Genomic DNA, 26,236 nt, shown 5'->3' with positions numbered 1-26,236 from the left:
TAAATATAAAAAAATGTCGTTGTGCTTAAAATATTTGCAGGTGTCAACATTGGAGGGTGATGGTGTCGAGGGCTCCGGTCTGGGCGGCATCATGGCGGGTTCGGGCTCCGGCTCCGGCAGCGGAGACGGTATGTACTATACTCATTTTTACTAAAACGGGCTTCAATAGACTGTAATTACGTTTTTACCCGACTTCAGGAGAGTATTTGTATATATGTTAAATCTATTGTGACCTTCTGTAATTCAAGCAACTGAACCTACAAGTGTTATGATGATTGATTTGTCAATTGATTTATAAGAGTCATAGAGGTACAGTGAATTCGATTTTTTTTCTACTTTTTTATTGAGCATCATATCCTATATATCCCCATTCACGGGGCTCGGAACCTACCCTAAGTTATAAGTGACTAGGTCATAGTCAACCACGCTGACTCAGTGCGGGTTGACTTTACACATATCTTTGAATTTCTTCTCAGATATTTGCAGCATCATGATGTTTTCTTTCACTTTACGAATATCGGATGAATGTAGATATGTAAATTGAAAAACACATTGGTACATGGTGGGATTCGAACCCAGGACCTGCAGATTGCAAGTCAAGTGCTTAATCCTTGAGCCACCGAAGCTGCTTTCTTTGATCATCTATTAGAACCTCAGTCGTTTTTTTTTTATTAAAGTTAGATTATTACGCATATTATAATCAGTATATAACAGAGTATGTGTGTGTGTGTGTGTGTGCAGGCAGCGGAGAGTCAGGTGAAGACGATGACCCGCTGGAGGTGGTTCACATTGACGAGGACTTCTTCTACATGGAGCATCTGCTGAAGGTGGCCGCTGTACTGCACTCTGTCGTCTCACTCGCCATACTCATCGGATACTACCATCTTAAGGTAATAACGAAAATTATTTCCCTCATTTTGATTAAAAACTACAGATGTTTTCATACAGTAAAGACAATTGCTCAATTTTATCATCTTGTATACATTATACAGGAAGTTTCCACTACCCAAGTATCCGAAAGGGTATCCCTTATCCATTTGAGTGCATTTTTATTAAACTTATTGTTGACAGGTGCCTCTAGCCATCTTCAAACGTGAGAAGGAGATCGCCCGCAAGCTGGAGTTCGATGGACTTTACATCGCCGAGCAGCCTGATGATGACGACCTCAAGAGTCACTGGGACAAGCTCGTTATATCTGCTAAGTGCGTCTCTAATATCTACACTATATCAGATTCCAAACAAATTCCTAAACCATAGACAACATATGATTTACACTACAATACTTAAGCAACAATTAACAATACTTAAGCCAACTGCCCATAGACATGTGCATTTGACTGAGAAGGGAATCTCCTTTATCAAATCTAATCCTTTCCTTGTAGGATGGGAAGGGAAATAAATAATAGACGGTTGAAGCGAAGCAGTTCCTACTTCAAGAATCACTTGTTGATTCAACACATTTGTGTCCAACGAAAAACATGTTTAAAGTTATCAAAAACAAACCAGATCTATCTTTTAGGTTATTCCCGATATTAAATATTAAATAAACGTATTACTTTGCAGATCGTTCCCAGTAAACTACTGGGATAAGTTTGTGAAGAAGAAGGTGCGCGCCAAGTATTCTGAGACGTATGACTTCGACTCCATCTCCAACATGCTCGGCATGGAGAAGACCTCCTTCTCCGCGCAAGAAGACGAGGGCAGCAAGGGATTCCTGCACTAGTATGTATTAGTATAGCTCTTATTTATTATATTTTTATCTTAAAAATTGATTGATCAAAATTCTTACTTGAAAATTTATTTTGTCCTGTTCAATAATTTAAACATTAACTTCTTACAATTCAACTATACTTTCTTAAAATGTAACTATTTTTTTACGAATCGACTAACTTCTTACTAATCAACTGACTTCTTACAAATCGACTATTTTCTTAGTAATCGACTAAATTCTTACAATTCAACTTTTTCATTTTAATTAAACTTATTTTTCAGTATAATCAACATCGACTGGCGCTACCAAGTGTGGAAGGCGGGCGTCACCATCACCGACAACTCCTTCCTCTACTCTCTCTGGTACTTCAGCTTCTCCGTCATGGGCAACTTCAACAACTTCTTCTTCGCGGCGCATCTGCTGGATGTCGCTGTCGGCTTTAAGACCTTGAGGACCATCTTACAGTCTGTCACACATAATGGAAAACAGGTGAACAAATTATTGTATTTAACAAATTATTGTATTTAAAAAATATTTTGTTATAAGTACTGTTTCCATCTGATATAAAAAAATAATGGCATAAATTGATTGTGCTCCACCATATTGGTTGTGGCCACACTTTCTGTGCATCTACGATTTTTACAACGTCTTTTGCGACGTCAAATACAGTTTTTAACGAAATTGCAAGCGTTAGGTAACTCAACGGCATTGAAAGTGTTAAAATTACTTATTGGTTCCTAATACTGAGACATTATGTTCTTAATCCTCGTATCTAACATCATCAGATCACTATACGTCCCCACAGAGGGAGTCAGAGCTTACTCTTATTTAAACTTAATATAATAAAGCGTAAAAACACATCTTTGTAACACAGGATCGTTACAACTACGGTATATTTTTGAATAATTCTTTATGTAATGAAAATTTATATATTTACAACACGCTTTAGGCTATATATTTTCAACGCCATTAAATTTAAGGAGTGAGTAAATTGAAAAAACTTATAAGCGAGAAAGGGCCAAAATTTTCAACCAATAGCAGCAAAGATGGAATTGGTAACGGTAATTCTCAACCAATAGCGAAAGACCTTCATTGTCATTTGCGCATTTGAATTTTGACATTTGCAATTTAAAGTTTTACACAATAAAACTAAGTTTTTTTGTGTAACACAAATGAATGGAATTTCCCGCGAATGAATACGTACTCTTTTTTCATTTGCACTTCATAATGATAGAAGAAGAATGTTTTTTTTTAAGCAGTACATCAAATTTGATTACAATACAATAATTTCGCCAAACTGCAAGAGCAGTTTATTGGCGAAAAACTGTACCCTGTTTAATGTTGTGTTGCAGTTGGTGTTGACGGTGATGCTGCTCACTATAATTGTGTACATCTACACTGTGATCGCTTTCAACTTCTTCCGCAAGTTCTACGTCCAGGAGGAGGACGATGAGGTCAACAGGAACTGTCACGACATGCTCACCGTCAGTATTTATATCATTTTTAAATCGTCAAATTATATTTAAGTAACTGAATTAAAAAAATAACTAACATTTTCACTAACCTATACAATCCCAAGTCGAAATTAAGTAAACAAAGGAACGTCATGCTCTATACATGGCGGCCATTTTGATTTTTCACATTTTTAGTTTTTTTTTAAATTATGAGTAATAAAGTGAAGTGATATTATAAATATTATTGATAGTTATGAGAGAAACAGTATTTTACAAGAATTCTATACTGTAATAATTAAAAAAGGAAAAGATTTGTTTGTTTGCAATCATCTCCGAAACTAATGTACCGATTTGAAAAATTTCACTTACTTCCACTGTCAAAACTATGATCAGTTAACATAGGCTGTATTTATTATTAGTTTAATTTTAAAATCCGCGCGGACGAAGTCGCGGCCAACTGCTAGTATTTCATAAGTTATTACTTTTAGCGAAAATATACAGTTTATCGAAGGTGATTACATTTTAGATTTGGAATGGGCTAACATATAGATACCATTGTATAAAGTACATCAATAATCGAACCCGCATCAGAGAATACGACATTGCGATATTTTTCTCGCTTACATTTTCTAGATTTCTCTCTTAACCGAGTGTCTCGCTAATAGAGGTCGTCCGAAGGGACCGAACGATGACTCTCGCTTATCTCTCGTTTCTCTCTTATCTCTCACTTCTCTCTTATCACTCACTTCTCTCTTATCTCTCATTTCTCTCTTATCACTCACTTCTCTCTTATCACTCACTTCTCTCTTATCTCTCATTTCTCTCTTATCTCTCACTTCTCTCTTCTCTCATTTCTCGCTTATCTCTCATTTCTCTCTTATCTCTCATTTCTCTCTTATCTCTCATTTCTCTCTTATCTCTCATTTCTCTCTTATCTCTCATTTCTCGCTTATCTCTCATTTCTCTCTTATCACTCACTTCTCTCTCATTTATCTATGTTCGACTGTACTTGTATAATTTGACCGTGTTTGTCTGTTGATGTTGGTGCAGTGCTTCGTGTTCAACCTGTACAAGGGAGTGCGCGCTGGCGGCGGCATCGGCGACGAGCTGGAGCCACCCGACGGTGATGATGGCGAAGTCTACCGCATCATCTTTGACATCTCCTTCTTCTTCTTCATCATCGTCATCCTGCTCGCCATTCTGCAGGGTCAGTGCTCACTGTTCTAATGGTTACAGCTGATAGGTCTTAGACTTTTAGTATTAGGATGCAAACGAGTAAGCGGTCATCTGAATTTGCAAAAAAGCGAAGTGATCTCTGTGACAGCAATTGCTGTTTTATCTACATATAATCAACAGGGAAAAAGACACACAGAAAGAGGATTTTTCCCTTTTTTTATACGTCCTCTTCCCCATCAAATCCACTTCCATTTTCTTTCCTTTCGTCATAAGTCCCACTGGTGGGAATGGGAAGATGTATCCTGATGAACTGATACTGATATTTTGAAGGTTGGTCTTCTTACCTTGTACCTTACTTACAGGTCTGATCATCGACGCATTCGGAGAGCTCCGTGACCAGCTGGAGTCTGTGAAGGAGGACATGGAGTCCAACTGCTTCATATGCGGCATCAACAAGGACTACTTTGATAAGGTCGCACATCATCTTATTTATTACTTTGCGAATGTTTGGATGGATGGATGTTTAATAGAAGGTTCTATAGTTGCATGAATCTGAATTAAATTTGGTATAGATATAGAACATAGTCTATTTACAAAATTCAGTTGTATTAATATAATTTAACATTCCAGGTGCCGCACGGGTTTGACACACATGTACAGCGCGAGCACAATCTGGCCAATTACATGTTCTTCGTCATGCATCTCATCAACAAGCCCGACACTGAGTACACTGGTAAGTAACTTGTGAGGAGGGAAACCCTTAGTGACTGAGTGAAGACCTTTAGTGACTAAGTGGAGACCCTCAGTGACGCAGTAGAAACCCTTAGTGACTAGGTGAAGACTTATAGTGACTAAGTGGTGACCCTTAGTGACCAAATAATGACTAAAGCTACACTACACTACGCTTACACAGTTAACAGTAAGCCACAGGAGGGATAGACGCTGGTCTGCCACGGATTGTTTTTCTCACTGGCGCCAGTCACTGTTTATATTAAGCCAGTTGTATGCCAGCGCAACTATACTACTGTACTGGCATATTATAGATTTTCCAAACGTCTTTTTGATTTAAAGCTAGTTTACTAAAAGTCACATCGCTTTCCATACATGGCGGTCATTCAAAATATCTTGTTTACTTATTTTGTTGAATTTACATACATACAAACCCACATAAAAACAAAAAAAAATCCATATAAAAACTTTATAAATCGGGTAAAAAAATATATTCTAAGTGTTTTTTTTTTGCTCAGGTCAAGAGACGTATGTATGGAACATGTACACACAGAGATGCTGGGACTTCTTCCCCGTCGGAGACTGCTTCAGGAAACAGTATGAAGATGTTATGGGAGAGTAGAACAAAGTCAAGATTTAATATAGAACATAAACAGGCCTTTAGAAATATTGATTCCACTATCAAAAAACTTATATTAAAATGTAATAAGGATTTTTAAAAGTACCAAAATGTTGAAAAAATGTATAAAAATAAATGCTTTTAACCTTATAAATTTAATGTAAAGTAAGTTTCGTTGTTTTATGAAATTATAAAATTTAACTTAAAAATAAATAAATTTTTAAAGGCCAGTTGTTTATTGTTTTAGAAATCGTAAAATTGTAAATTACAATTTGTAAAATATTGTTTCAAATGCTTTTATAGATTTGCATTGCTCAAGAGAAAACACCAATGTCAATCAAATTATTAAACAAATATTAACCTATTAACCTATAATTAAATTAAATAATTATTAGTGTTAAGAGATTGTCATATTTTCATATATCAATTGCAAAAAATTAGCGGGAAAGTTTTAAATAATTCTATATTTCATGTTTAAATTTTCGAATATTAACAACAAATATTTTACGAAATTGTTCGAAATAGTTCAAAGTCTCTTAATAAATAAATATATTTTATTTAAATATAGAGTAAAAATTATTTAAGGTGGCCTTTCCAGTAAACTTTTCTATCGTTAACTTTCTTTCAATAGTTTGTAAAAAAAAATGTGTTAAATAAATTTATTTAATGAAATGACCATGTTTTTTTGTCATCCTTTTTAACCTTTTCAGAAATCAATAATTCAACAAACGACTTATTTATACTGATTTATGAATCGATAGAGGATGAAATTACAGCACTCTTACATGAATGATTAAGAGGCGCTGCTATTGCGGTTGGTTCTGTCAGAAAATGTGTTAAACCTATAAAGGACATGGGCAATTAAATAAAAGACATTTTTTTAATATTAACAGGAGGGCGCTAGTGAGCTCATGAATTTATTTTGACATGTCCATCCGGTTGGATGACTGTTAGTATAAAATTTTTGATTATTCGAAATTTAAAAATATATATATCGATGAAATATTGTCTATGAGTATTAAAAATAAAAGTAGAAAAGAAACAAAGTAAAAGCTATAAAATAATTTTAATTCTTACATAAAACAAAATAAACAAAGTCTTAATTTCTTGCGTTTAATTTTCGTTGTATTTTATCATAACTTGGTTCACATTATAATTCCAGGATACATCACAGATAACAAACACATTTTTCTTATTAAGTAACTTTCACTGACAGTTCACACTGACAAGATTTGACGTTGACAACGTCATGTCACACCCCTAGCTGACAGACGGTTGTTTATGGGCGAGGTACAGAGTAAAAATACTAGTCAAGGCACTAACAAGAAATATTACATCAAACCATCTGTGGTAGAAATTAAATTGTAAATCTCCGAGCACTTGTGTTATTATAATTCTGTATTCGGGAGGCATGTTCATTCTCATCAATAGAACAGACGAACAGAAATACATACCCATTATCTGAGCCAGTATGAGCACTATGATGTTTGAAGATTTAGATGATGATATTTTGTAAAAGAACTGTAAAGAAAATTATAACACTTCAGTAATTCAATGTAAACCATCATCAACTTGCCCTTATCCCTATGGAGGGTCGGCACAGTATGTACTACTCCTCCATACATCTCTATCAGCCGTCGTATCTGAATTTAACCCCTTCTTACACATATCCTCTTTCACACAATCCATCCAAACCTTCTTTGGTCTTCTTCTTCTTCTTCTTGTGGATGGCTATAAAGGTTTATAGCCATCCACATTCAATCTCTTTACTTTTTTGTTTATATAATTATCATCCCTCCGCATAACATGTCCAAACCACGCTAACCTTCTGCTCCTCAATTTCTCGACAACTGGCGCTACATTCAAACTTCCTCTGATATATACATTCTTAACTTTATCTTTCTTTTAATTTAATGTAAATATGTATAGTTCAAATATAAAGCATTTTTTAGCCTTTTAAATTTGAAATTAAAATTAGATATAAGGTTCAATAACCTCGATCTGTCAAATATCATTTTAAAGTACAGACAAAAAATAATTACGACAAAAAAAATTATAGGAAAAATAATGTTTAAATTTTTTTCAATGATTTCACCTTATTTTTTAATTTGGAAACTAAAACGCCATACTTTATACCTTACAAATGGCGCGATAACAAAAAAATATCAATATCAAAAATATGTTCTGACCTTAGTGAGTGTGAGAAGCAGACCCCTGATGCTGGTGAGGACGATACATCCGACCAGCAGGAAAGAGACGTGCTGGGACCAGAAGGCGACGTCCAGCCGCAGCCCCAGCCAGTGCACCAGCAGCTCCAGGCCGCGGGTCACCGGGTCCTTCTTCCCCACTCGGTCGAACACTATGTTTATTGTCGACTGACATACCAACATAACTCAGTCATTTAAGGTTTATTTAACTAGATTTATATACTAAATTTACCATTAACCGTCTTTGAGTGAAGCAGATAGTAATTAAATAAAAAAAAATCTGGAATTTGACTGACAACTCAGAGAATATCGTATCGTTTATGGAATACATTGATACTTGTCTATGTTAAATTGTATACATCTTAAGTAATTACAACATCAAATTTAAAATAATCATTTTTTTAGACTTGACTAGTGTTTAAAAAATGTCCCGTAAGTACCTAACAAAATTTTAATTAATAAAAAATTGAATCGCCAAATCGAGCCTAGAAATATTATCTGTGGAACTAATACAAAAAATGTGAAAAAACTAGCTATGACCCGAGACTCCGTCCGTGCGAAATTAAAGAAAAACTAAATTCTTTTAAAACAAATTTCATCAAGATATGTTAAGCCATTCCGATGATACCTTCTAACAAACATCCATCCATTCATCCATCAATCTAAACTTTCGCATGTATAATATTAGTAAGAAAAAAAACTCACAATAAATATCTTCCAGATACAATACAGGGAAAAGAAATACCCGAGGAAGTTGAAGTACTTCCCCTGGAAGGTATTGGACCATTCGATCTTCTCCCGCATTGTGCGTGCGTCGTGAGCCTCCAAGAACAGCTGTCTACTTAACTCCTCTAAACCTGATATCTCTTGACGTAGCTGTGTTATGTCTATATACAATGGAAACACTACTCAATACATGTTGGGATACCGAGTTAATTATTCTCAAAATCACATTATAAAAGTAACAAGATGTTTCTAAGGTTTTTTTTTTTTTTTTTTTAATAATAAATCATGTGTGGCAACCCCATTTGTCTATGGTAGGTATAGTATCCAACGCTTAAGTTGGCACACCGATGAGAGTAACTTTCTTGTTATTGACGTGCCAATTAAAATCGTCCCAGACAGTAATCACTAAGAATGACATTAGCGTTGGGTGACTCTAAGTGTAAATTTAAAATAAGACATTTACTCTTGGGAATCCTTAGAAACCATTAAATTATAACATTAAATATTTTTTCATAAAATTACTTTAAGACATTGACTTAATTGTTTCCCTCATCTTTATCTTTTGTAAGCAATAAAAAATAGACAACTTACTCTCACTTCCATGACTGAGTGGATTAGCAATGCTGCCAACACTAGATAGAATATTTGTCCAAAATCCTCTATTCTTGACACCGGATTGGTCCAACAGATTGTATTGCTGTCTCCCTCCCATACTGTTAGCTTCCGCTAATGCTATCCTCTTCTTTTTCACAAGTATCATATCCATTGTTTGTAGTAACTTTTTCTCTATTGATAATACATCTGCTTGTGTAACAGGTCTAGAAGTAACGGAAAATTTATCTAGATTTTATTAATAACTAGCTTTTACCCGCTACTCCGTCAGAGCGGAATAAAAAATATGCACACAAGATAAAAAAGTTCCTATGTCCGTCTCCTAGTTCTAAGCTACCTCCCCATCAATTTTCAGCTAAATCAGTTCGACCGATCTTGAGTTATAAATAATGTAACTAACACGACTTTCTTTTATATATATAGATAAATGTTAGCTTGCACCCAAAACAACATTCAATCTTTAACATAGATCCAATTTTTGTTTATAACCTAAGGAGGCAAAGCAAACTACCAACTGAATGTGTCGAAATAGCGAGGCGACCGTTGCCTATAGACATCTGTAAATGGAGATGTGTTGCCTTTAATCAACTGAGAAGGAGACAGAAGAGGATCTTTCCCCTCCCAATGCGTCCCCTCTTCCTTCAAATCCGTTTCATCTTCCCATCCTTTCCAAATAAGAAAAGGGTAGAAAGGGAAAGAGGAATAAAATTAGGCCTCCGGAATTATTTTAATTAACTATGAAATTAAATACAGTACAAAAACTATTTGATCAAACTTCTAAACTTTAAATTATATTAAAAATATCAATAATACTATTATTGTGATAAATAATTGAAGTTTAATATTAAATTTATCCGTTAGTCCATTTTCAAGATAATCTGATGAAGAAAAAAATATTTCTCATTGAGAGGTTAAGGTCAAGGCCTTGTTTTTATTAAAAGACTAGCTTTTACCCGCGACTCCGTCCGCGCGGAATAAAAAAAAAATAGAAAACGGGGTAAAAATTATCCTATGTCCTATTCCTGGTTCTAAGCTACCTGCCCACCAATTTTCAGCTAAATCAGTTCGACCGTTCTTGAGTTATAAATGGTGTAACTAACACGACTTTCTTTTATATATATAGATTACCTTATAAATATAGCCATTGATGTGTAAGGATAGTTGACAGCACCAAAGCCTGACAGTAGTGCCATGACAGTGACACCAATGACACCTATCCGAGACACCCCTTGCTCTATTGAAAATATACCCTGAAAAGAAAAAATAATTGCTTTAATTTTCTTACTAATGTTATAAATGCTAATGTTTGTATGGATGGATGAATGTTTATTTGAATGTATCTCGGGATCGACTCAACGGATTTTGCTGAAATTTGGCACAGATGTACAACATCGTTTGGTAGAACACATAGACTACTTATTACACTTTCCTTTTTAAAATCTGCACTAATGGCAGCAAGTAATTTATAAAAATACTCATACTTAAATACTTGAATTGAAAACAAATGTTACTATTTCAAATACAACAATCATCTTCCTGCCTTTTTCACTATATAACGTTGTTACATTATGTACTACTCATCCATACATCTTTATCAGCTGTCATATTTGAATTCACTCCCTTCTTACACATATCCTCTTTAACACAATCAAACCATACTTTCTTCCGTCTTCCTCTAACTTTATAGCTATTATATACTATTTTATAGTAAAATATTACTTTATGTAAACTTAATACATAACTATTATATTTACCTGTTTTGGACTCAATATAGGGAAAGGATCTCCAATTTTCCAAAAGAAATATAAATAAATGAACCACACAAACATTGTCAGTGGTCTTATGATATTCTTAGACACTGCAAATTAAAAAAATAATTAAATCAAACATATCCATATTACGATGGCACCTACGAATAAGGGTTAATGTGCAAATTGACAATTTTTCAAGAGAGACTCTCAAAATTTCAACCATATATAAAAATAGGCCTCATATACCCTTTTACTGCAGCAAAAAAATAATAATTACACATATAAATGTATATTTTGATTATTGCATGTTGTTAACTAAACTAAGAGGTAGCTTTTAACACAAAAAAGTAAAAATCATCAATTAAATACTATTACATTATTTAAAATAAATAAAATCAAAGAAAAACAATATTTTGCAGTCAACAAAAACTAAATTATGGCATCAATTATAAACTATTATTTAAAAAAAAAAACACTTACCAAACCTAATATTACTGATGCAGAAATAGGCAATGTAAAATGGTATCAGTGCTATCACCATAAACAATAAGGAGTATAGACCAAAATTCCAATGGAAATATCTGGAACTGAAAAAAATTAACTATATATTTAACTGATCCCAGCCAAACCTACAGAAACTTTATTGGTGAGTTCCTAGAGAAACAGTGAATATGACTTTCATATAGAAAAAAGGTTGTTTATGAATCTCAAATATAAAACCATCTGTCTCTACCAAGTGCCAGTTTTGGCACTACCTGCACCCCAAGTAAGTGTCCCCGGCAAAACTGTAATTTGCAGACCTGTGGCACATCTTTCTGTCTAGTCCTGGGCAACCAAACCACTACACTAATGCGGATTCTGTCTCTATCCTTCAGGTTGGTGTTATTTTAACCTATTACTAACATATAATCTTTAGCATATTACTACTTAAAAATGAACCCGTAACTTTTTAAGATAAGCATAAGTGTAGGCAAGAATTATTGTAAAATTACCTTGTATCTAAATATCCAATGATTTCAAATATAATAAGTTCAAACATTGTACAACTGAGAGCGAATGTAACTGAAAATATAAGTTGAACAAGTGTGTGATGAACTTCATAGTCACGAAACAATTGTTTCACAAAAAATATCCATCCACCCACAAAGAATATTGACTGGAAAAAAGATTAATTAACTGTGTTATTATGTTATAATTAGCAATAGTACGTAATTTTAGCATGAAAACCTAGTTTTTACATATTCTTTTCCAACCTTTTAACATTTTTGTAGTATTAAAAGCGTGTAACAACTCTTCAGAAGAATTATTAAAAAAAAGCGAAACCTAACTGTACATACCTGGGATATCAAAATAATGAGCGTATCTTCCATAAAAGTCATTTTTTTATTTTATAAATGCTTATACTTTTTAATTTATGAATTAAAAACTGCTAAACACATCTGCCGCAAATATATTAGTGTCGGTCAGCATTTTTAAATGACAGTTTGAAAACTCGCCAGCTGATGTTGACATTAACAAGTTTGTGACATTCTGTCGACATCTGTGCACAGATAAGTTACTACAATCATAGACAAAGAAATGTAGTCTTTAAAGACCATAAAACCTTTACTTGTAACTTTTTCATAATAGAAATTAAGAATTAGATGGATACTTAATTTTGTTTATTCCTATTACATACGCGGGAAGTCGTTTACGTCCACATAAATTTGGTCGACTAGGAAAACATGTTTAAATAAAAACTCATTTGCAAAATACTTTAATTGAAATAATCAATATAATTTTAATAGTACAGATAACATAATTAAGTCACACAAAACAATAAATTTATACATTTCCTGGCAATCATAAGCAATAATCTTCACAATCAGATACTTCTAGATAAATTTTATCTTCCTCTGACATTTGAATTTCATAATCATTGGCTAGAGCTTGTCTAATTAAGTTTGTGCCATTATTCTTGTCTAAATGTGTCCTTTTATGTTTCTCCAACCATAGCTGTGTTTTGAACTTGTTATGACAAATATCACATTCCAAAGTAGCATTTAAATGGTGATTTTTCACATGTTCAGCTCTCCGAGATGATGAAATGAACCTTCTTTCACAATGCTCACATTTATAAGGTTTTTCACCCGTGTGGATACGCGTGTGGTATAATAAAGACTCCTTTGTAACAAAATTACCCCCACATATGTTACAATGAAACTTTTTTTCTTGTGTATGTTTCACTATGTGAGCATTTAACCGACTAAGTGCCCAGAATTTCTTTTTACACCATTTACATTCATGACTTTTGTAGTTGCCATGCTCATGTTGTATGTGAACTCTCAAGGACACCTTTTGAGTGTACTTTTTATTACAATAATCACATGTAAACTTGGCTTCAGCAGGATTTGCTCGGGTTTTTTGACCACATATATTCAGTTCTATATGTTTCTTGAATGTTGTATGACTTTTGTATGTTCTGCCACAAGCTTGACATACTAATTTGAGCCCTCCATGACCCATCTCATGCATCCTAAGTGTATGTCTATTATGAAATGTTTTACCACACTCCATACATATAAGGGTACAGTGACTTTCCTTTTTATGGGCTTCTAAGATTGATTGGGAACCAAATTTTCTATGACACACTGAACATTTGAAGACTTTTGGTGCATGAACTCTTATATAATGGTTTCTCAAATTGGACAGAGATGGAAAATCCTTTAAACAGCCTTTACATATTAAATTTTTTCTATTATTTTTATCGTAAAGCATTTCACTAGTAGGTATTGCCACATTATTTCTATGCTTTGTTTTAAATTTGTGTTTATGGTTTCTTTTTTCAATATTGATAAAGTCAGATTCATCTTCTTCTATTTTTATTTCAGATCGGTACTCTGAACTTGGCTGCATTTCTTCTGTGTTGATTATAGATCGAAATCTCTCTATAGCGTTAGTTAAATAAGGTTTTGAAACTTGATTGTAATCATAGAACAATTGACTTGTATAATTTTCTGGATCTAAAGAAATGTAAAGTGTTTGACATACATCTCTTTCATGTTTTGTACTTTCCAAAGAATTAGAAATAATATCTATTACTTTGCATAACTGCTCTGAGTTTTCTTGCGTAGTTTTAATGAATTTATAACTCTTTATTGCTATCTTCATACATCTTTCACAAATTATATCAGATGTTGAAACATTAGTATAAGTCTGAAACAAAAAAAAGTGATTATTAATGTTGGGCTGTTGGGAATAAACTTAAAAGCTTAAATGAGGAGCCATGTTGATTAAACCCTACAAAAATTTAATTTACAAGCAAAATACTGTCAGAAGAATGTTTGAAATTAGTTGTAATGAATCACATGTAAACAAAATCTCGTAAAATTCTGGCTATATAGAAATTATACAATAGAGACACAAGACATGGCTCAGCAAGTATTTCAAACTGATATTTCTAAGCTTTCCAACTAAATTACCTTCCTGGTAAGTGGCCTTTACTTACCTCTTCTCCAAGTAATGAAAACAATATTTCTGACAGTTTGACATGGTTTTCTGAGTTAATTGTTTTTAATACCACTTCATTATAAATATTAACACCATTTCCATTAACTGAATCGAAACATAAACAACAATATTCAAATTTTCTTGAAAGTATATTATGAAGTGCTTTTTTAATGATATTCATTGCAAAATATAATTGATTGGATCACAACACGGTTACAGCGGTAATAAGGTTACATATGTTACACACATTAATCGTATTTAATACCACTTTTATTGTTTTTATACAAAACAACAAGGTATCAGATCAAACTACAAAAACTATTGCTCAGTTGACAGTTAATTGACATAATAATTTCTAATGACAAGCATCACATCAGTTCAGAATCAGAAAACGAGTGACCATGACCAACGTTTTGGTTTAAGTTGTGATTTATGAAAACAAAAACAAGTAGAGACAGGAAAAATCTGAAGAATCTCAAAAATAGTTTTATCAAAAAGATCAACAAATCGTTGAGATATAAACTTATTAAAAACAATCTTATAAATATTGTTATCAAATTTTTCCCAAGCACAACATTGTCTATGAATCTTCAATCGATGGAAAATGTTAACCTAAAAATTTGGTTCTTTTCTTTCACGAATCTGTCACTGTTGCGAAATTTCTTTTGGAAAGAGTATGTCGCTTGGAAAATTTGGAAAAATAACATTATCGTGGTAACTACAAATATATCTAATATTTCCATATTATTCCTTGTTATTGACAAAGAACATTCCCGGTGGTGAGCCCAAAATTTATTTTATATCAAAGGTTATCAAAAAAACATTATTAAAAAATACCAAGATTCTCTTAGTTTGTGATATGTACTAATATAAATTTATAATTACTTATTGATTTAGTTTGTAGGTATACTGTAGCATATTTAAATCAGGTTATATATTATCGTATGTAGAATACAAAAATGATTGGAATAAAATTAAAACGTAATAAATTAAGGCATAATATCTATAATACTTCAAAGCTATATCTGTATGTTTCAGGTTAGGAATAACAGTTACAAGTTTATCTCTTTTTGTGGTTGCAAAAAACTACGTAAATGACCGTCGTATTGAGAATATGAAAGCGCGCGAACGTATGCGCAGAGCTAACGAAGGAGAATATCCCGACCTGTACAGGAAACTGTGAGAAAATGTAAGTAAAACTTATTACCAAGTTGTAACTCAACCATCTTTCATCATCATGGTTTCCGCCATCTATATTCTCTTATAAAAGAAACAAAGAAAGATATCTATGATTTGATCCAAGTTTGTGTTTGGAATTTCACATTTCAAATAACAATCCAACCTGGATAAGTAAGAAACAAGAGTCATTATCCAATCCCAATGGGTAGTCCATAAGCGAGTTGCTGGAGTAAGAAAAAATCAATATTCCGGTGCCTTGAAATTTTGGATATATAAGGACCATTTTAAGGTTTTATATTAGAATTTTTTCCCAGTGTTCATAAATAGTTGGTATCCAATTTAGAATAATAAATGTGCTACATCAACTGTCTGCTTAAATAATATGCAAATTACTTTTTGTATAATTTAAATTTTAACATAAGATAATACTTACAAAAATATATGTAACAGTTATTGATAATTAATAAATATAATTTGTTGCAGTTATTTGCTGTAATATTCTAGAGTGTGAAGAAAGAAATCAAATATGGCAGTACCACAATTAGACCCGGCAAAGCTGCAATTGGTCCAGGAGTTGGAGATTGAGATGATGTCCGACATGTACAATCGTCTAGTAACCACCTGTCATCGAAAATGCATACCCTTGAAGTACCATGAACCGGAACTTGGTTAGTATTATAGTCATACAGCCAATATTCTACAAAATCTATATATATTAAAGAAAGTCGTGTTAGTTACACTATTTATAACTCAAGATCGGTCGAACAGATTTAGCTGAAAATTGATGGGGAGGTAGCTTAGAACTAGGAGACGGACATAGGAACATTTTTATCTTGTGTGCATTTTTTTTTAATCCGCGCGGACGGAGTCGCGGGTAAAAGCTAGTTTTAAATATTTCTTACTTACCTATTTTATTCTAAATGTGACATTAAATGTAAAGTTATTAACTGTGAAATGTAGCCTTAACACTATTATGATCATTATCTGTAATCAAGATTAATTATATTTCTATTATAGGGAAAGGTGAATCAGTCTGCTTGGATCGCTGTGTTGCGAAATATTTAGATGTTCACGAACGCATCGGTAAAAAATTGTCAAACATGTCCCAAGGAGACTCTGAAGATCTTACCAAAATAAACTTGCAAGAAACCAAAAAATAGTAGAAGCTATCAAAAGTAATTATAACTTGCAGTAAATTGTGCCATAGACAATATGGTTTTTTTTATTTCACATTTAGAACAGACCTCCTTTTTGTTTGATTTTTATTATGAATACCATTATAATTTTATTGTATGCTGTGCTATACATTTAATTAAAAAAATTGGATACTGCAAGTTATAATTTATTTGATAGATATGAGAACATACAAATAGATAAGGGAACTTATAATGCACAAGTCATTAAATAAACGACCCTTATCTGTGCTTAAATTAGTTTCCGACTCATTGCATTTCGATTTGACAATGGTGTTGTGTTAGCATGGGTATTTTTAATTTAGTAATATATTAGACAATGTTAAAAATAAAATTGTGTGAAACATTTTTTATCTTTTATTTCATTTTCACTCACTAAAACTACTAAGAACAAACTATACTAGAAATCACAATCTATTACGACTACTTAAAAAAAGAATTATTTATTTTTTACACCACAAGGATAATCGATTATTCCAAATCGATATTCGGGCGAGTAACTTTTTATAAGTTGTACCAAGATAAAAATGTTTGCGCAAAAGAAAACAATACCTTTCAGCCAGATTAGAATAAATATTTCTCGGCATTTAAATTCTAACAAATATGCATAAAATAACCATGCACCTTGTGCGGCGAACCATATCATAGACAACGATAAAGCTACAACTGGTTTCAATCGAAGATTATGGACAACCAATGGCAAAAGTGACAGGAACCAAATAAAGTATTGTGACGTCATCACACTATTAAACGCGACCAAAATAACAGATTGACAGAACAAAGCGAACGGCAAAGTTTTCGCTTCACAGCCAAAAGATAAACTTAACACGAATAATATAAATAACTCTAATATTTGTGAAACATGTTTCACCACGTCGAATATCAATTCATCCATTGTTAGATAGGAGTAATAAAAAAGAACAGAAAAATTATGTTTCGTATCCTTTCTGAATAAATGATAAATATAAGTTTCGAATAGAAATTCATAGCCATATTTTAAAAACATTGTATAAGTTATTATAATCAATGTGAAAATGCAACTAAAGGCTAAAAATAATTGTTTTTTATTAGGCAATAGTGCAAGAAATCCAGTTTTTAGATCGGTGTTGCGATTTATTTTGTATTCACACAATGAAAGGTACATAGGAAAACTGAAAGCTAATGGATATATTCGTAAATGTATTGAAATACCTAATAATATCCCGGATAAGACGTATTTAATTAAACCCTTCACCTTATCTGTTTGCAAGAAAAATATCGACAGTATAATAAAGAAACAAGACACAGAATCAGCATTACCTCTTGTAGAAATGGCGATACTCAATGGATTGTACAGCCAAAAATATGAACAATAATTAGAAATTCTCCCACCTTCTTTCGACTTCAATTGATTTTCAACTAATATCTTCAAAATTATAGTTAAAAGAATATCAAAGACAGAAAAGAGGATTTTGCCAAAATATTTGTGTAATAAAATATTTGGTATCAAAAGGTAAGCTATAATCGGGCTGTATCTGTACGTGTGCCTCGCGTAAGGAGATTTTCCCGCCAAAACATGCCGTGCAGCGTCCGTAAAAACTTTATAGTCTACATCAGTGTAGCCAACATCGTAATTATTATCATGGTAATCACCATAGACAATAAGTCCTAATCTTATTGCAATTCCTGCTATCAAATGATAGCTGAATGGCAAATTGATGACGTCTTTTATAACATTCATTTTAAATTCTCGTTTTTAATTCTTTCGCTGCGGATTGTAAGCAGGTATAGAATTCTTTGAACTCTTGAGCACAATCGTCCTTTTTTACTTCCTCTTTAAGTAATACACAACGCGCATACAATGCACTTTGTTTGGAACACTTGGCGAATATTAAAGGATATTTTGCCAAACGTTCACGCGCTTTTATAACTGATTCCATATTTAGTTGCCGCCTTGTATCTGCCTCTTGAACGTGGTCGGAGGCTCGGTGAAGTCGAACTCTTCTCTAGGTCTTATGAAATAATCGTACAGAGGCTTGGAAAAGAATATAGTAAGTCCTAGAGTCGTAAAGGTGATTTGAAATGTCCTCGGATATCTATAGATCCAACTACGTTTACCCAATGTTTTACGGCGACGAGGATTTTCCATAATTATCTGGAAAAAAAAACATGTTCATGTCATATAACTTGCCGTAGAGTTAAAACAGGTTTTCCACCGTTTGTGTAATTAACATATTTAATATCGTAGCGACCCCGAGATTTCCATTAGATAAACGAAAGAACGATGAATTAACTTATTTGTGTGTACATACCAAAGCGAATAGAATATTTTTAGAGTGTCATGAAATGCAAGTTTGCTTATGAGGCGATGTCCAAACTGCAAATAATTGACAAACATTACATAACAAGTTTCAGCAGTTTGAATGACACATCTATGATTTTAAAACTGGTTACAAGTCACTCTCTCCTACTCTCACTTCTTTATGTCGGGACTCTCACCTAATTCTTATCAGGCCTGTCAGTAACAGGCGCAAATTCTCTTGGCTCCAAGCGGTAACCCTCGCATACCAGCGATATATGCTTGAACTTGAGGCAGCACTGTCGCATAGACTCGAAGACACGAGCGCAACGTACTTCTTGAAACTTATTCTCTGCAGGACAAATAAAACATATATACGATAAAAATACTATGTATGAGATTAGTTATGATTCTTAATTTTTAACCGGAAACGTTACACTATAATATTTCTATCACTACAACTAAGAAAAAAAGTATAACAACTTATTTTTCTACTAGAAAAAAAGTTGTGAGATTAGTATTCAATAAGGTAGTATTAAGTTTAGCACACTGCGATAGGAGGGTCGCTAGACTAGTTAGAGCTTATGACTTGAATATTGCTCAACTCTGAAAAACCAACATTTCGCGGTTGGAAATGATCGAATAACTCGTTCCCTCTTAGGTATTAGGTACTATATTACTATACTGATTTATTTATTCTACCGAGATTTCATTCACGTACCATTTTCATGCCAACGGAAATTCCTTCTTTCTACTTTCCCCTATAATTTATGAGTGTAACTGCCGAACTCTGCAGCGTTTCATTGTCATTCAAAGTGTACCTTAGTGTAGTTTTCTACCTAAGGGAAGTTTTGGTTTGAGAAAACGTAGTAATACACCCTTCACGTATATTCAAAGATCCAGTGCGGCAAGTCATCGTTTTTAAATTTCTAAGCCAAAAATAACCTTGTTTGGTGTTTCAACATGAATTGACCCGCCCACATAATGTATGACGCAATGTATTATCACGCATACATACTGATTAACAGCTCTTATCGATATGCGTACAGCATATGCAGGTTTTTAACTGTTGATGGATTATGTTAGGAAAATATATGTTTAGAATGAACTTGAACGAACGCAAACATGTTGGCGCTTGTGGCACTTCACCTTAATTACAACGTGACGTCAAACGGTTAAGTTTTTATTTGAGGAACGAGTTATAGTGATCATAGATTTAATTTAGGTAGATATTTCTTTATATTAGTACCATCGTTCGTAGAAGATAAATAAAATGGATAGACAGTATGGGCTTAATATAAAAAACATCAGTGTTTAAACACATCTTAATAATTTTATCTAACGTTGATATTAAACGTTACCAGAATTAAAACATGTACTAACTAAACAGTGTCTATATTTATCTCTCGTCAATCTTGCTAGAAGATTTCCAAGACAATAAGGTTTGTCAAAATATTAATTTATACGCTACAAAAATCGTGGGTTTCTATTTAAAACATTATTGTCTATGTTTTGTCAAAGATAATGACAGTTATGACGATATTTTTTACACACAGATTTTGGTCACTGGAACCAAAAGAAAGACTGTTTCCACGTTTCTATTATTTTCCAAGAGTATTGTGTAACTGCACGTGTCCGTTGAGGTCAGCGCTCTGGGTATCGATTGGACGTCACATATATACTATGTCACCGACCGACCGACAACTTCGCAAGTTTATAATGAGACTAGCAGCTACCCGCGACTTCGTCCGCGCGGAATTAAAAGAAAATCTACTAATAAATAGCCTCTTTGTAATCTCTCCTCTTTGTAATATTACGAGATAAATTATTAACTGTCAGTGAAAATTAATTATTGTGATTACCGATCTCTTCATTTCAAAGATCAAAATTAAAAACAAATCTGCAATTTATACATATATTTTATTAACAATATGATATAATCGACATGCGCTCTTAAACTCTTAAAAAAAAAGGATACTTTTATACAAGTAGTACGCTCAGTATCTTTGTGTCTCTGAAGTTATACTCAAAGTTAAAACAATGATATACATCTTTCTCTTTCCTTTCTTCACATTGCATATATTCGTCTCTCTCACTCCCTGTGAAAGCTTCCTTTCCATGACTAACATCAGACATACAAAGATTTATCGCGTGTTTTATACTAAAACGAAATGTGAAGATTACAAGTTATAACAGTGTTTAAATAACATGGCATATTATAAAATAATAATAAAAAAAAATTACAGCCGACCGTTCGTTTACACACTAACTTCGTAACAATACAATTGCAATTAATTTAAATTTAATTTCATTAAGATATATTATTTTATTTATAGATATATTATATTAAATACGTCAAAAATTTAAATATATGGTACATACTTTTCACAAATGTGTTTTGAAATCAAATCATTTTTACATTTCCTTTTTTTGTTTCAATTGATAATATTTTTATATAATAAAATTAATTAATAAAAAGTAACGGCCTTTAGCAATGATAGGTAGGTAAGGACCAATTTATTTTTCCCATGTTTATTTGCTACCAAAGCTAAATAAGCATGGAGACTTATTAATTGGAATCCAGTTAGAACATTAGTAATATGGAATCTGTGCTTTAGTCTATTTCGAAATGTATTTAGGTAAAGACAAATTATATTATCTATTTTAAATTTAAAATAAAACTTTACGTAATTTTGGAATACACATATTTATAAATGAAAGCATGTATTTAAATTCTTGATAATATCTCCAATCCAAGTCAACAATTTTTTTAAAACCTAATACCTAAGTGTTACTTCAATTATAATTACACATATTTAGTATACTTTTTACACACTATAGTCTTATAGATTCTTCTTATTTTTGTTAATTAAATAAAAAAATTTAACATAGCAAACATAGGACATATTTTCTTGCAATTTTTTTTTATAATTTCATTGTAATTACATTTTACATCTACAGATGGAAATCAACATATGTTATCGTTTTAAAACAACAAACAATAAAATGTATGTACAAACATATATATTATATATTTTACGACATTCATATCGCCATTTTCTATACAAATAAGATGGATAAAATGTTCCGGTGCTAGAGTTGGCAAAGCGGATAAAAGATTACTCTTGTACCCGTCATGCCAAATTATATTCCGGATAAATACAATAATTGGTTGACATCTTTAGGCCATTACGTTATGGGTATTAAAAGAAACTAAATGGTAAAAATATCTGATAAATCAAAGAATTGATTTACTAAAAGACTTGATAAATATTTGTGAAATTAAAGAACAGCACTTACTTCCTGATATCTATTAAAGATCTATAAATTATATTTAGTTATGATCCAACGCCGAAATTAATTATACAAAGGAGTGCATCAAATTCAAACATGTCCGCCATTAAATTTCACTTAATTTGTGAAAATCATGTGATAAAACGAATTTATATTGTATTTAAATAAGGGTAGCTAATATTACATGTGTACAGTACTCAAGGGTACGGCAATGAGAGAGTTTAGTTTTTAATAATTATAAACAAATGTAAAATCGATTCATAAATCATTTTCATTTCATAGCAAAGACCATTCAATTGGCAGCGAGGCACTTCCTTCATTGTCAATTGAAACAAATTGATGTGGCCATACACTGGAAAATATGTCACAGAACAATTGTGAACTTTGATAATTTATAATCCGACAAATATAATGAAGTGCTGATACCATGAACTAAGCATTAATTAATTTTACATACAAATACATATAAGAATTCTTTAATAACACACAAATAAATGTGCTTAACTTTATCGAAGCAAACTTTAACAAATTTTTGTGCAACGGAATATTCAGAAAATATAAGTGTTATACGAAAATTAATACATTCTCTTCTAATACTTATAAAATTAATTTCTTTTATAGCTTATTTTAATATTTTAAATATTAATATCCAAATACACACAACTTTTTAAGATAATTTTGAAAGTTATTGCTTTTAACTTTAGAATTTATGAATACAATGACTAGTTTAAAACCTTTATAATATTCAAATAGTCTATTTTTTTTTACATTTATTTTCTATTTATTTAGCTCAATATCTAATATAAATCGTTTTAATTTATTATATTTTTAATGGCATTTATCAACATACATAGCTTTCAATTAAAGTATGAAAAGAAAATGGCGACATGCAACATTATTTAAAAAATAAAAGTGACTTCATTGATCACCAGAAATAAACTATTGGTACGGCTTTGCTCAAAGCAAAACAATGTACTTTTGACCATTTATAGCAAATGTTATTGAAAAAAAAAAAACAGTTTTCATAAAAAAAGCAATCTGGGTAGATAAATTGTTTTTTATTATATTAATTATTTTTCTTTTTTTTTAGTACTGAAACATGTTAACAGAATAAGATAAAGTATGATAAACATGGGGTCAAATAGAATTGATAATATTTGTTTATTGTTTAAACATTAATTCATTACAATGCAATGGAATAAAATTTTCTCTTAGTGTGGATCATCACTGGTGGAATTGTACATCAAAAATGTCATAACTGTTAACAAGAACATTGTGTTATTGAAACAGAAAGAAACTGTTTTCACAAAGGTGTCGGCAGACTCTGGACAAATCTTAGAACATTGTGAAATTTTATCTTTTGCAGCTTTAAAATACTAATGGCTGGAAAACATGACATGTTGCAATTTTACAAAGAAAAACAATTAATTTATAATTTAAATACATACATATTGCACTTCTTTATGTTGTCTTAATATTTATAATGAGTATTAATTTAGTTACCATCAATTATTGGTTTGTTATGCATAGAATCTCAATATGTTTTAATGGACAAATTATAATTATGACGCGAAAGTGAACGGTAGTGTCGGTGGAGGCTGTCCCAGACGTACTTTTGCCGTCCAGATTGTAGAAACGAGATAGGTGTCAGGACTGCACCAAATCGAGATATGTGGTCTCTGGTTGTTGTTGTTGAAAAATTATATTATCAATGAAGTCAAAACAAAAAAAATCGTAACAAAATATATAGTAACATAGTTTATGTATATAATTTTTAAATTATATTAGTAATTCATTTGTTTTCTGTGAACATAAACATTAAGGTTTTATGTAAAATATTATATCATGTACTAATTTATACATAACATGATATTTATAAATAATGATTGTAGATAAATAGTTGGAAACAAGTTGACACCATAGTAATGGCAACATATAAATATAGAAACATAAATGAAGCTGTAAAAAGCAAAATAATATGCCCACCTATTAGATATACATACATCTCATTGCTCTAGACAATTGTTTTCAACTTCAAACAGTTGTTCTCAAATATGAAAACACGCAGTTCACAATGTCAGCAACAGCAGCAACTTTACATAATATAAAGGCTATTGACTTGGATCTGCTTCAACAGGTGCAGGCTGGCTTACAACTGGCTTCTCCAATTGTGGCTTTTCGGCAATTTGAGGCTTCTCAGCAATCTGAGGTTTTTCTGCAACTTGAGGTTTTTCTGAAATCTGAGGTTTTTCTGCAACCTGTGGTTTTTCTGCAACCTGTGGTTTTTCTGCTACCAATGGCTTTTCAAGTATTTCTTGTTTATCAGCTACTCTTTCAGTGGGTGTGTCAGAGCGTTCAATATTATCAGATGTCACTGACTTAGTTACTTCATTGGCTTGGATATGTGTGTTAGATAACTGGTTTGTTATATCTGGGCTTTCCTGTTCCATTTCAGCGGGGCCATTCTGCTTGCTAACATCTGGCATTGGTGGAGAGACTGATCGTTGCATAGCATTTTCTGGAATCGAAGGTAAAACTCCCCTTGCAGAATTTTCTTCACTTGACACACTATGTTGTCTCTGCGTAGGCATGCTTGGTGGGTGAGACAATGTCTGTGGAAGATGTGGATTGTGCAATGGTAATCTAGATTTATCACTCTTCCTCCAAAGTGTAACTTCTTGCTGTTTAAAGTATCGACGGTCTTCTGTGTCCATTAGAACAAGATTAAGGTAGTATCTTACTGAGAATTTATTGTTTATATCTCTCATGGTAGGTGTCAAGTCATACCCTGCTAGGAATACCCTTATTGGAATACTCTCTCCCCTCACCGGTGCACCATCCATTATTTCATATTTTGCTACTGTCTCATTTTCTGTAAATGTATTTGGACCGGTACCTGTTGTTTCTCTTTTAATTATAGATATTTCCATGTGTTTAATTTTGATGCGCACCAATAAAAAGTAAATTTTGCCTACAATGACATCTTTCAAATGATATTTAGCCTTGTTGTACTCAAACTCTATATGTAGACAATCCTCAATGCCTACTTCCATTTTTATAGAGTTCAAAACATCAGGGTAGCTGCACAGAGTATGAACTGCGATGTCAACTTCCTTTACAACGTCTGTGAGCCGCCGAACAATAGTAGCTCGAAGAAAATACCTTAGTCTTACATTAGCACCAGTATATACTTCGTAAGGTTTTTCGACATTGGCAAACTCAAATGGATACGATGTGTGCTGAAGCAAATCTCCTGGCCTCGCTAGCTCCTTTACTAATGATATGAATTCGTGATGATTCCCTCTGTCGTAGAATAATTCAATTTGACCTATGAGCTCTACTTTAATTCCTTGATGCTCCAATTTCGAACCGGGTTTCCGTAAAGTGACATTAACACGTCCGGATACGGTTTCGCCGTCGTAATACAGCAATAACTTCTCTTTTTTACCATCATCCGTTTTCACTTCGGCAACTTTTCGTTTGTCAGCATCATCGAACACGATTTCGATATCAGCCGTCTGACCGAACCCGAAAAAACTCATTTTTGCATTCAACTGTTACGCAAGACACTTAAAACTTTTTACGTAGTTTTCGACACAAACATTAATGATATAATTGAGCAAAACATTGAAAATAGGCGATGAAACGCCCGCAAATCCGTGGAGGCGACTGAAAGGTTGAAGCAAAGATGGCGTCTAATCCATGTCGGTTGTCGGCAGGACATTTCGTAAATAATGTAATAATGAATTTACTTACCGGAAAGGCATCTCTGGATCTCACAAGCGAATTTCTTACAAGGGTCGGCCGGCATATATAAA

General features: G+C 32.6%; 7 protein-coding genes across 20 annotated transcripts in view; 2 read left to right on the top strand and 5 right to left on the bottom strand.

Moving 5' to 3' along the window:
* The window catches only part of LOC106707973 (ryanodine receptor), a 90,859-nt gene extending 85,105 nt beyond the window's left edge, over positions 1-5,754 (top strand). For all 14 annotated transcript variants that reach the window (XM_045684805.1, XM_045684803.1, XM_045684795.1 and 11 more), the window contains 10 exons: positions 41-128; positions 742-890; positions 1,072-1,202; positions 1,564-1,722; positions 1,993-2,200; positions 3,064-3,195; positions 4,216-4,372; positions 4,704-4,813; positions 4,972-5,074; positions 5,589-5,754. In XM_045684805.1, the coding sequence (XP_045540761.1) occupies positions 41-128; positions 742-890; positions 1,072-1,202; positions 1,564-1,722; positions 1,993-2,200; positions 3,064-3,195; positions 4,216-4,372; positions 4,704-4,813; positions 4,972-5,074; positions 5,589-5,692 (1,341 nt within the window). In that variant the 3' untranslated portion in view covers positions 5,693-5,754. The remainder of the gene's footprint in view (positions 1-40; positions 129-741; positions 891-1,071; positions 1,203-1,563; positions 1,723-1,992; positions 2,201-3,063; positions 3,196-4,215; positions 4,373-4,703; positions 4,814-4,971; positions 5,075-5,588) is intronic.
* Positions 5,755-6,801: 1,047 nt separating this feature from the next.
* LOC106708008 (Golgi pH regulator) lies at positions 6,802-12,459 on the bottom strand. The gene is made up of 9 exons (XM_045684807.1): positions 12,323-12,459; positions 11,978-12,141; positions 11,466-11,572; positions 10,989-11,092; positions 10,363-10,484; positions 9,214-9,440; positions 8,602-8,783; positions 7,879-8,064; positions 6,802-7,210 (listed from the first exon to the last, which is right to left on the bottom strand). Exons 1-9 carry the CDS (start codon positions 12,362-12,364, stop codon positions 6,950-6,952), a joined length of 1,395 nt encoding a protein of 464 aa, XP_045540763.1. The 5' UTR covers positions 12,365-12,459; the 3' UTR covers positions 6,802-6,949.
* Positions 12,460-12,824: 365 nt separating this feature from the next.
* Positions 12,825-14,176, bottom strand: LOC106708003 (zinc finger protein 625). Its single transcript, XM_045684777.1, has one exon. The coding sequence runs from the start codon at positions 14,133-14,135 to the stop codon at positions 12,828-12,830; it is 1,308 nt and encodes a 435-aa protein (XP_045540733.1). The 5' UTR covers positions 14,136-14,176; the 3' UTR covers positions 12,825-12,827.
* Positions 14,177-15,582: 1,406 nt separating this feature from the next.
* LOC106708028 (mitochondrial import inner membrane translocase subunit Tim10) lies at positions 15,583-16,922 on the top strand. The gene is made up of 3 exons (XM_014499487.2): positions 15,583-15,663; positions 16,137-16,321; positions 16,671-16,922. The coding sequence occupies exons 2-3, from the start codon at positions 16,180-16,182 to the stop codon at positions 16,811-16,813; spliced, it is 285 nt and encodes a 94-aa protein (XP_014354973.1). The 5' UTR covers positions 15,583-15,663; positions 16,137-16,179; the 3' UTR covers positions 16,814-16,922.
* A 286-nt stretch (positions 16,923-17,208) lies between these two features.
* Positions 17,209-18,566, bottom strand: LOC106708030 (GPI mannosyltransferase 1). The gene has a single exon (XM_014499489.2). It carries the CDS (start codon positions 18,564-18,566, stop codon positions 17,286-17,288), a length of 1,281 nt encoding a protein of 426 aa, XP_014354975.2. The 3' UTR covers positions 17,209-17,285.
* A 1-nt stretch (position 18,567) lies between these two features.
* On the bottom strand, positions 18,568-18,842 carry LOC106708031. The gene has a single exon (XM_014499490.2). The coding sequence runs from the start codon at positions 18,763-18,765 to the stop codon at positions 18,568-18,570; it is 198 nt and encodes a 65-aa protein (XP_014354976.1). The 5' UTR covers positions 18,766-18,842.
* A 5,626-nt stretch (positions 18,843-24,468) lies between these two features.
* LOC106708029 (vacuolar protein sorting-associated protein 26B-like) lies at positions 24,469-26,130 on the bottom strand. Its single transcript, XM_014499488.2, has one exon. The coding sequence runs from the start codon at positions 25,958-25,960 to the stop codon at positions 24,530-24,532; it is 1,431 nt and encodes a 476-aa protein (XP_014354974.2). The 5' UTR covers positions 25,961-26,130; the 3' UTR covers positions 24,469-24,529.
* Between the last annotated feature and the right edge of the window lie 106 nt (positions 26,131-26,236).

This window comes from Papilio machaon, chromosome 27, assembly GCF_912999745.1.
Source record: "Papilio machaon chromosome 27, ilPapMach1.1, whole genome shotgun sequence".
Taxonomy (NCBI): Eukaryota; Metazoa; Arthropoda; class Insecta; order Lepidoptera; family Papilionidae; genus Papilio; species Papilio machaon.
Note: the sequence above shows the minus strand (reverse complement) of the source record. Positions and strands in the feature narration are given on the sequence as shown.

What these genes read in the sequence shown, in the direction of transcription:
- LOC106708029 (XM_014499488.2), bottom strand. Translation starts at nt 25,960, where the DNA reads ATGAGTTTTTTCGGGTTCGGTCAGACGGCTGATATCGAAATCGTGTTC.
- LOC106708031 (XM_014499490.2), bottom strand. Translation starts at nt 18,765, where the DNA reads ATGGAATCAGTTATAAAAGCGCGTGAACGTTTGGCAAAATATCCTTTA.
- LOC106708030 (XM_014499489.2), bottom strand. Translation starts at nt 18,566, where the DNA reads ATGAATGTTATAAAAGACGTCATCAATTTGCCATTCAGCTATCATTTG.
- LOC106708008 (XM_045684807.1), bottom strand. Translation starts at nt 12,364, where the DNA reads ATGACTTTTATGGAAGATACGCTCATTATTTTGATATCCCAG. An exon ending in CATCAGTAATATTAGGTTTG is followed by an intron (nt 11,093 to 11,465) that starts GTAAGTGTTTTT and finishes TTTAATTTGCAG; the next exon opens with TGTCTAAGAATATCATAAGA. An exon ending in GTATCTGGAAGATATTTATT is followed by an intron (nt 8,065 to 8,601) that starts GTGAGTTTTTTT and finishes TTGGTATGTCAG; the next exon opens with TCGACAATAAACATAGTGTT.
- LOC106708003 (XM_045684777.1), bottom strand. Translation starts at nt 14,135, where the DNA reads ATGAAGATAGCAATAAAGAGTTATAAATTCATTAAAACTACGCAAGAA.
- LOC106708028 (XM_014499487.2), top strand. Translation starts at nt 16,180, where the DNA reads ATGGCAGTACCACAATTAGACCCGGCAAAGCTGCAATTGGTCCAGGAG. An exon ending in GTACCATGAACCGGAACTTG is followed by an intron (nt 16,322 to 16,670) that starts GTTAGTATTATA and finishes TTTCTATTATAG; the next exon opens with GGAAAGGTGAATCAGTCTGC.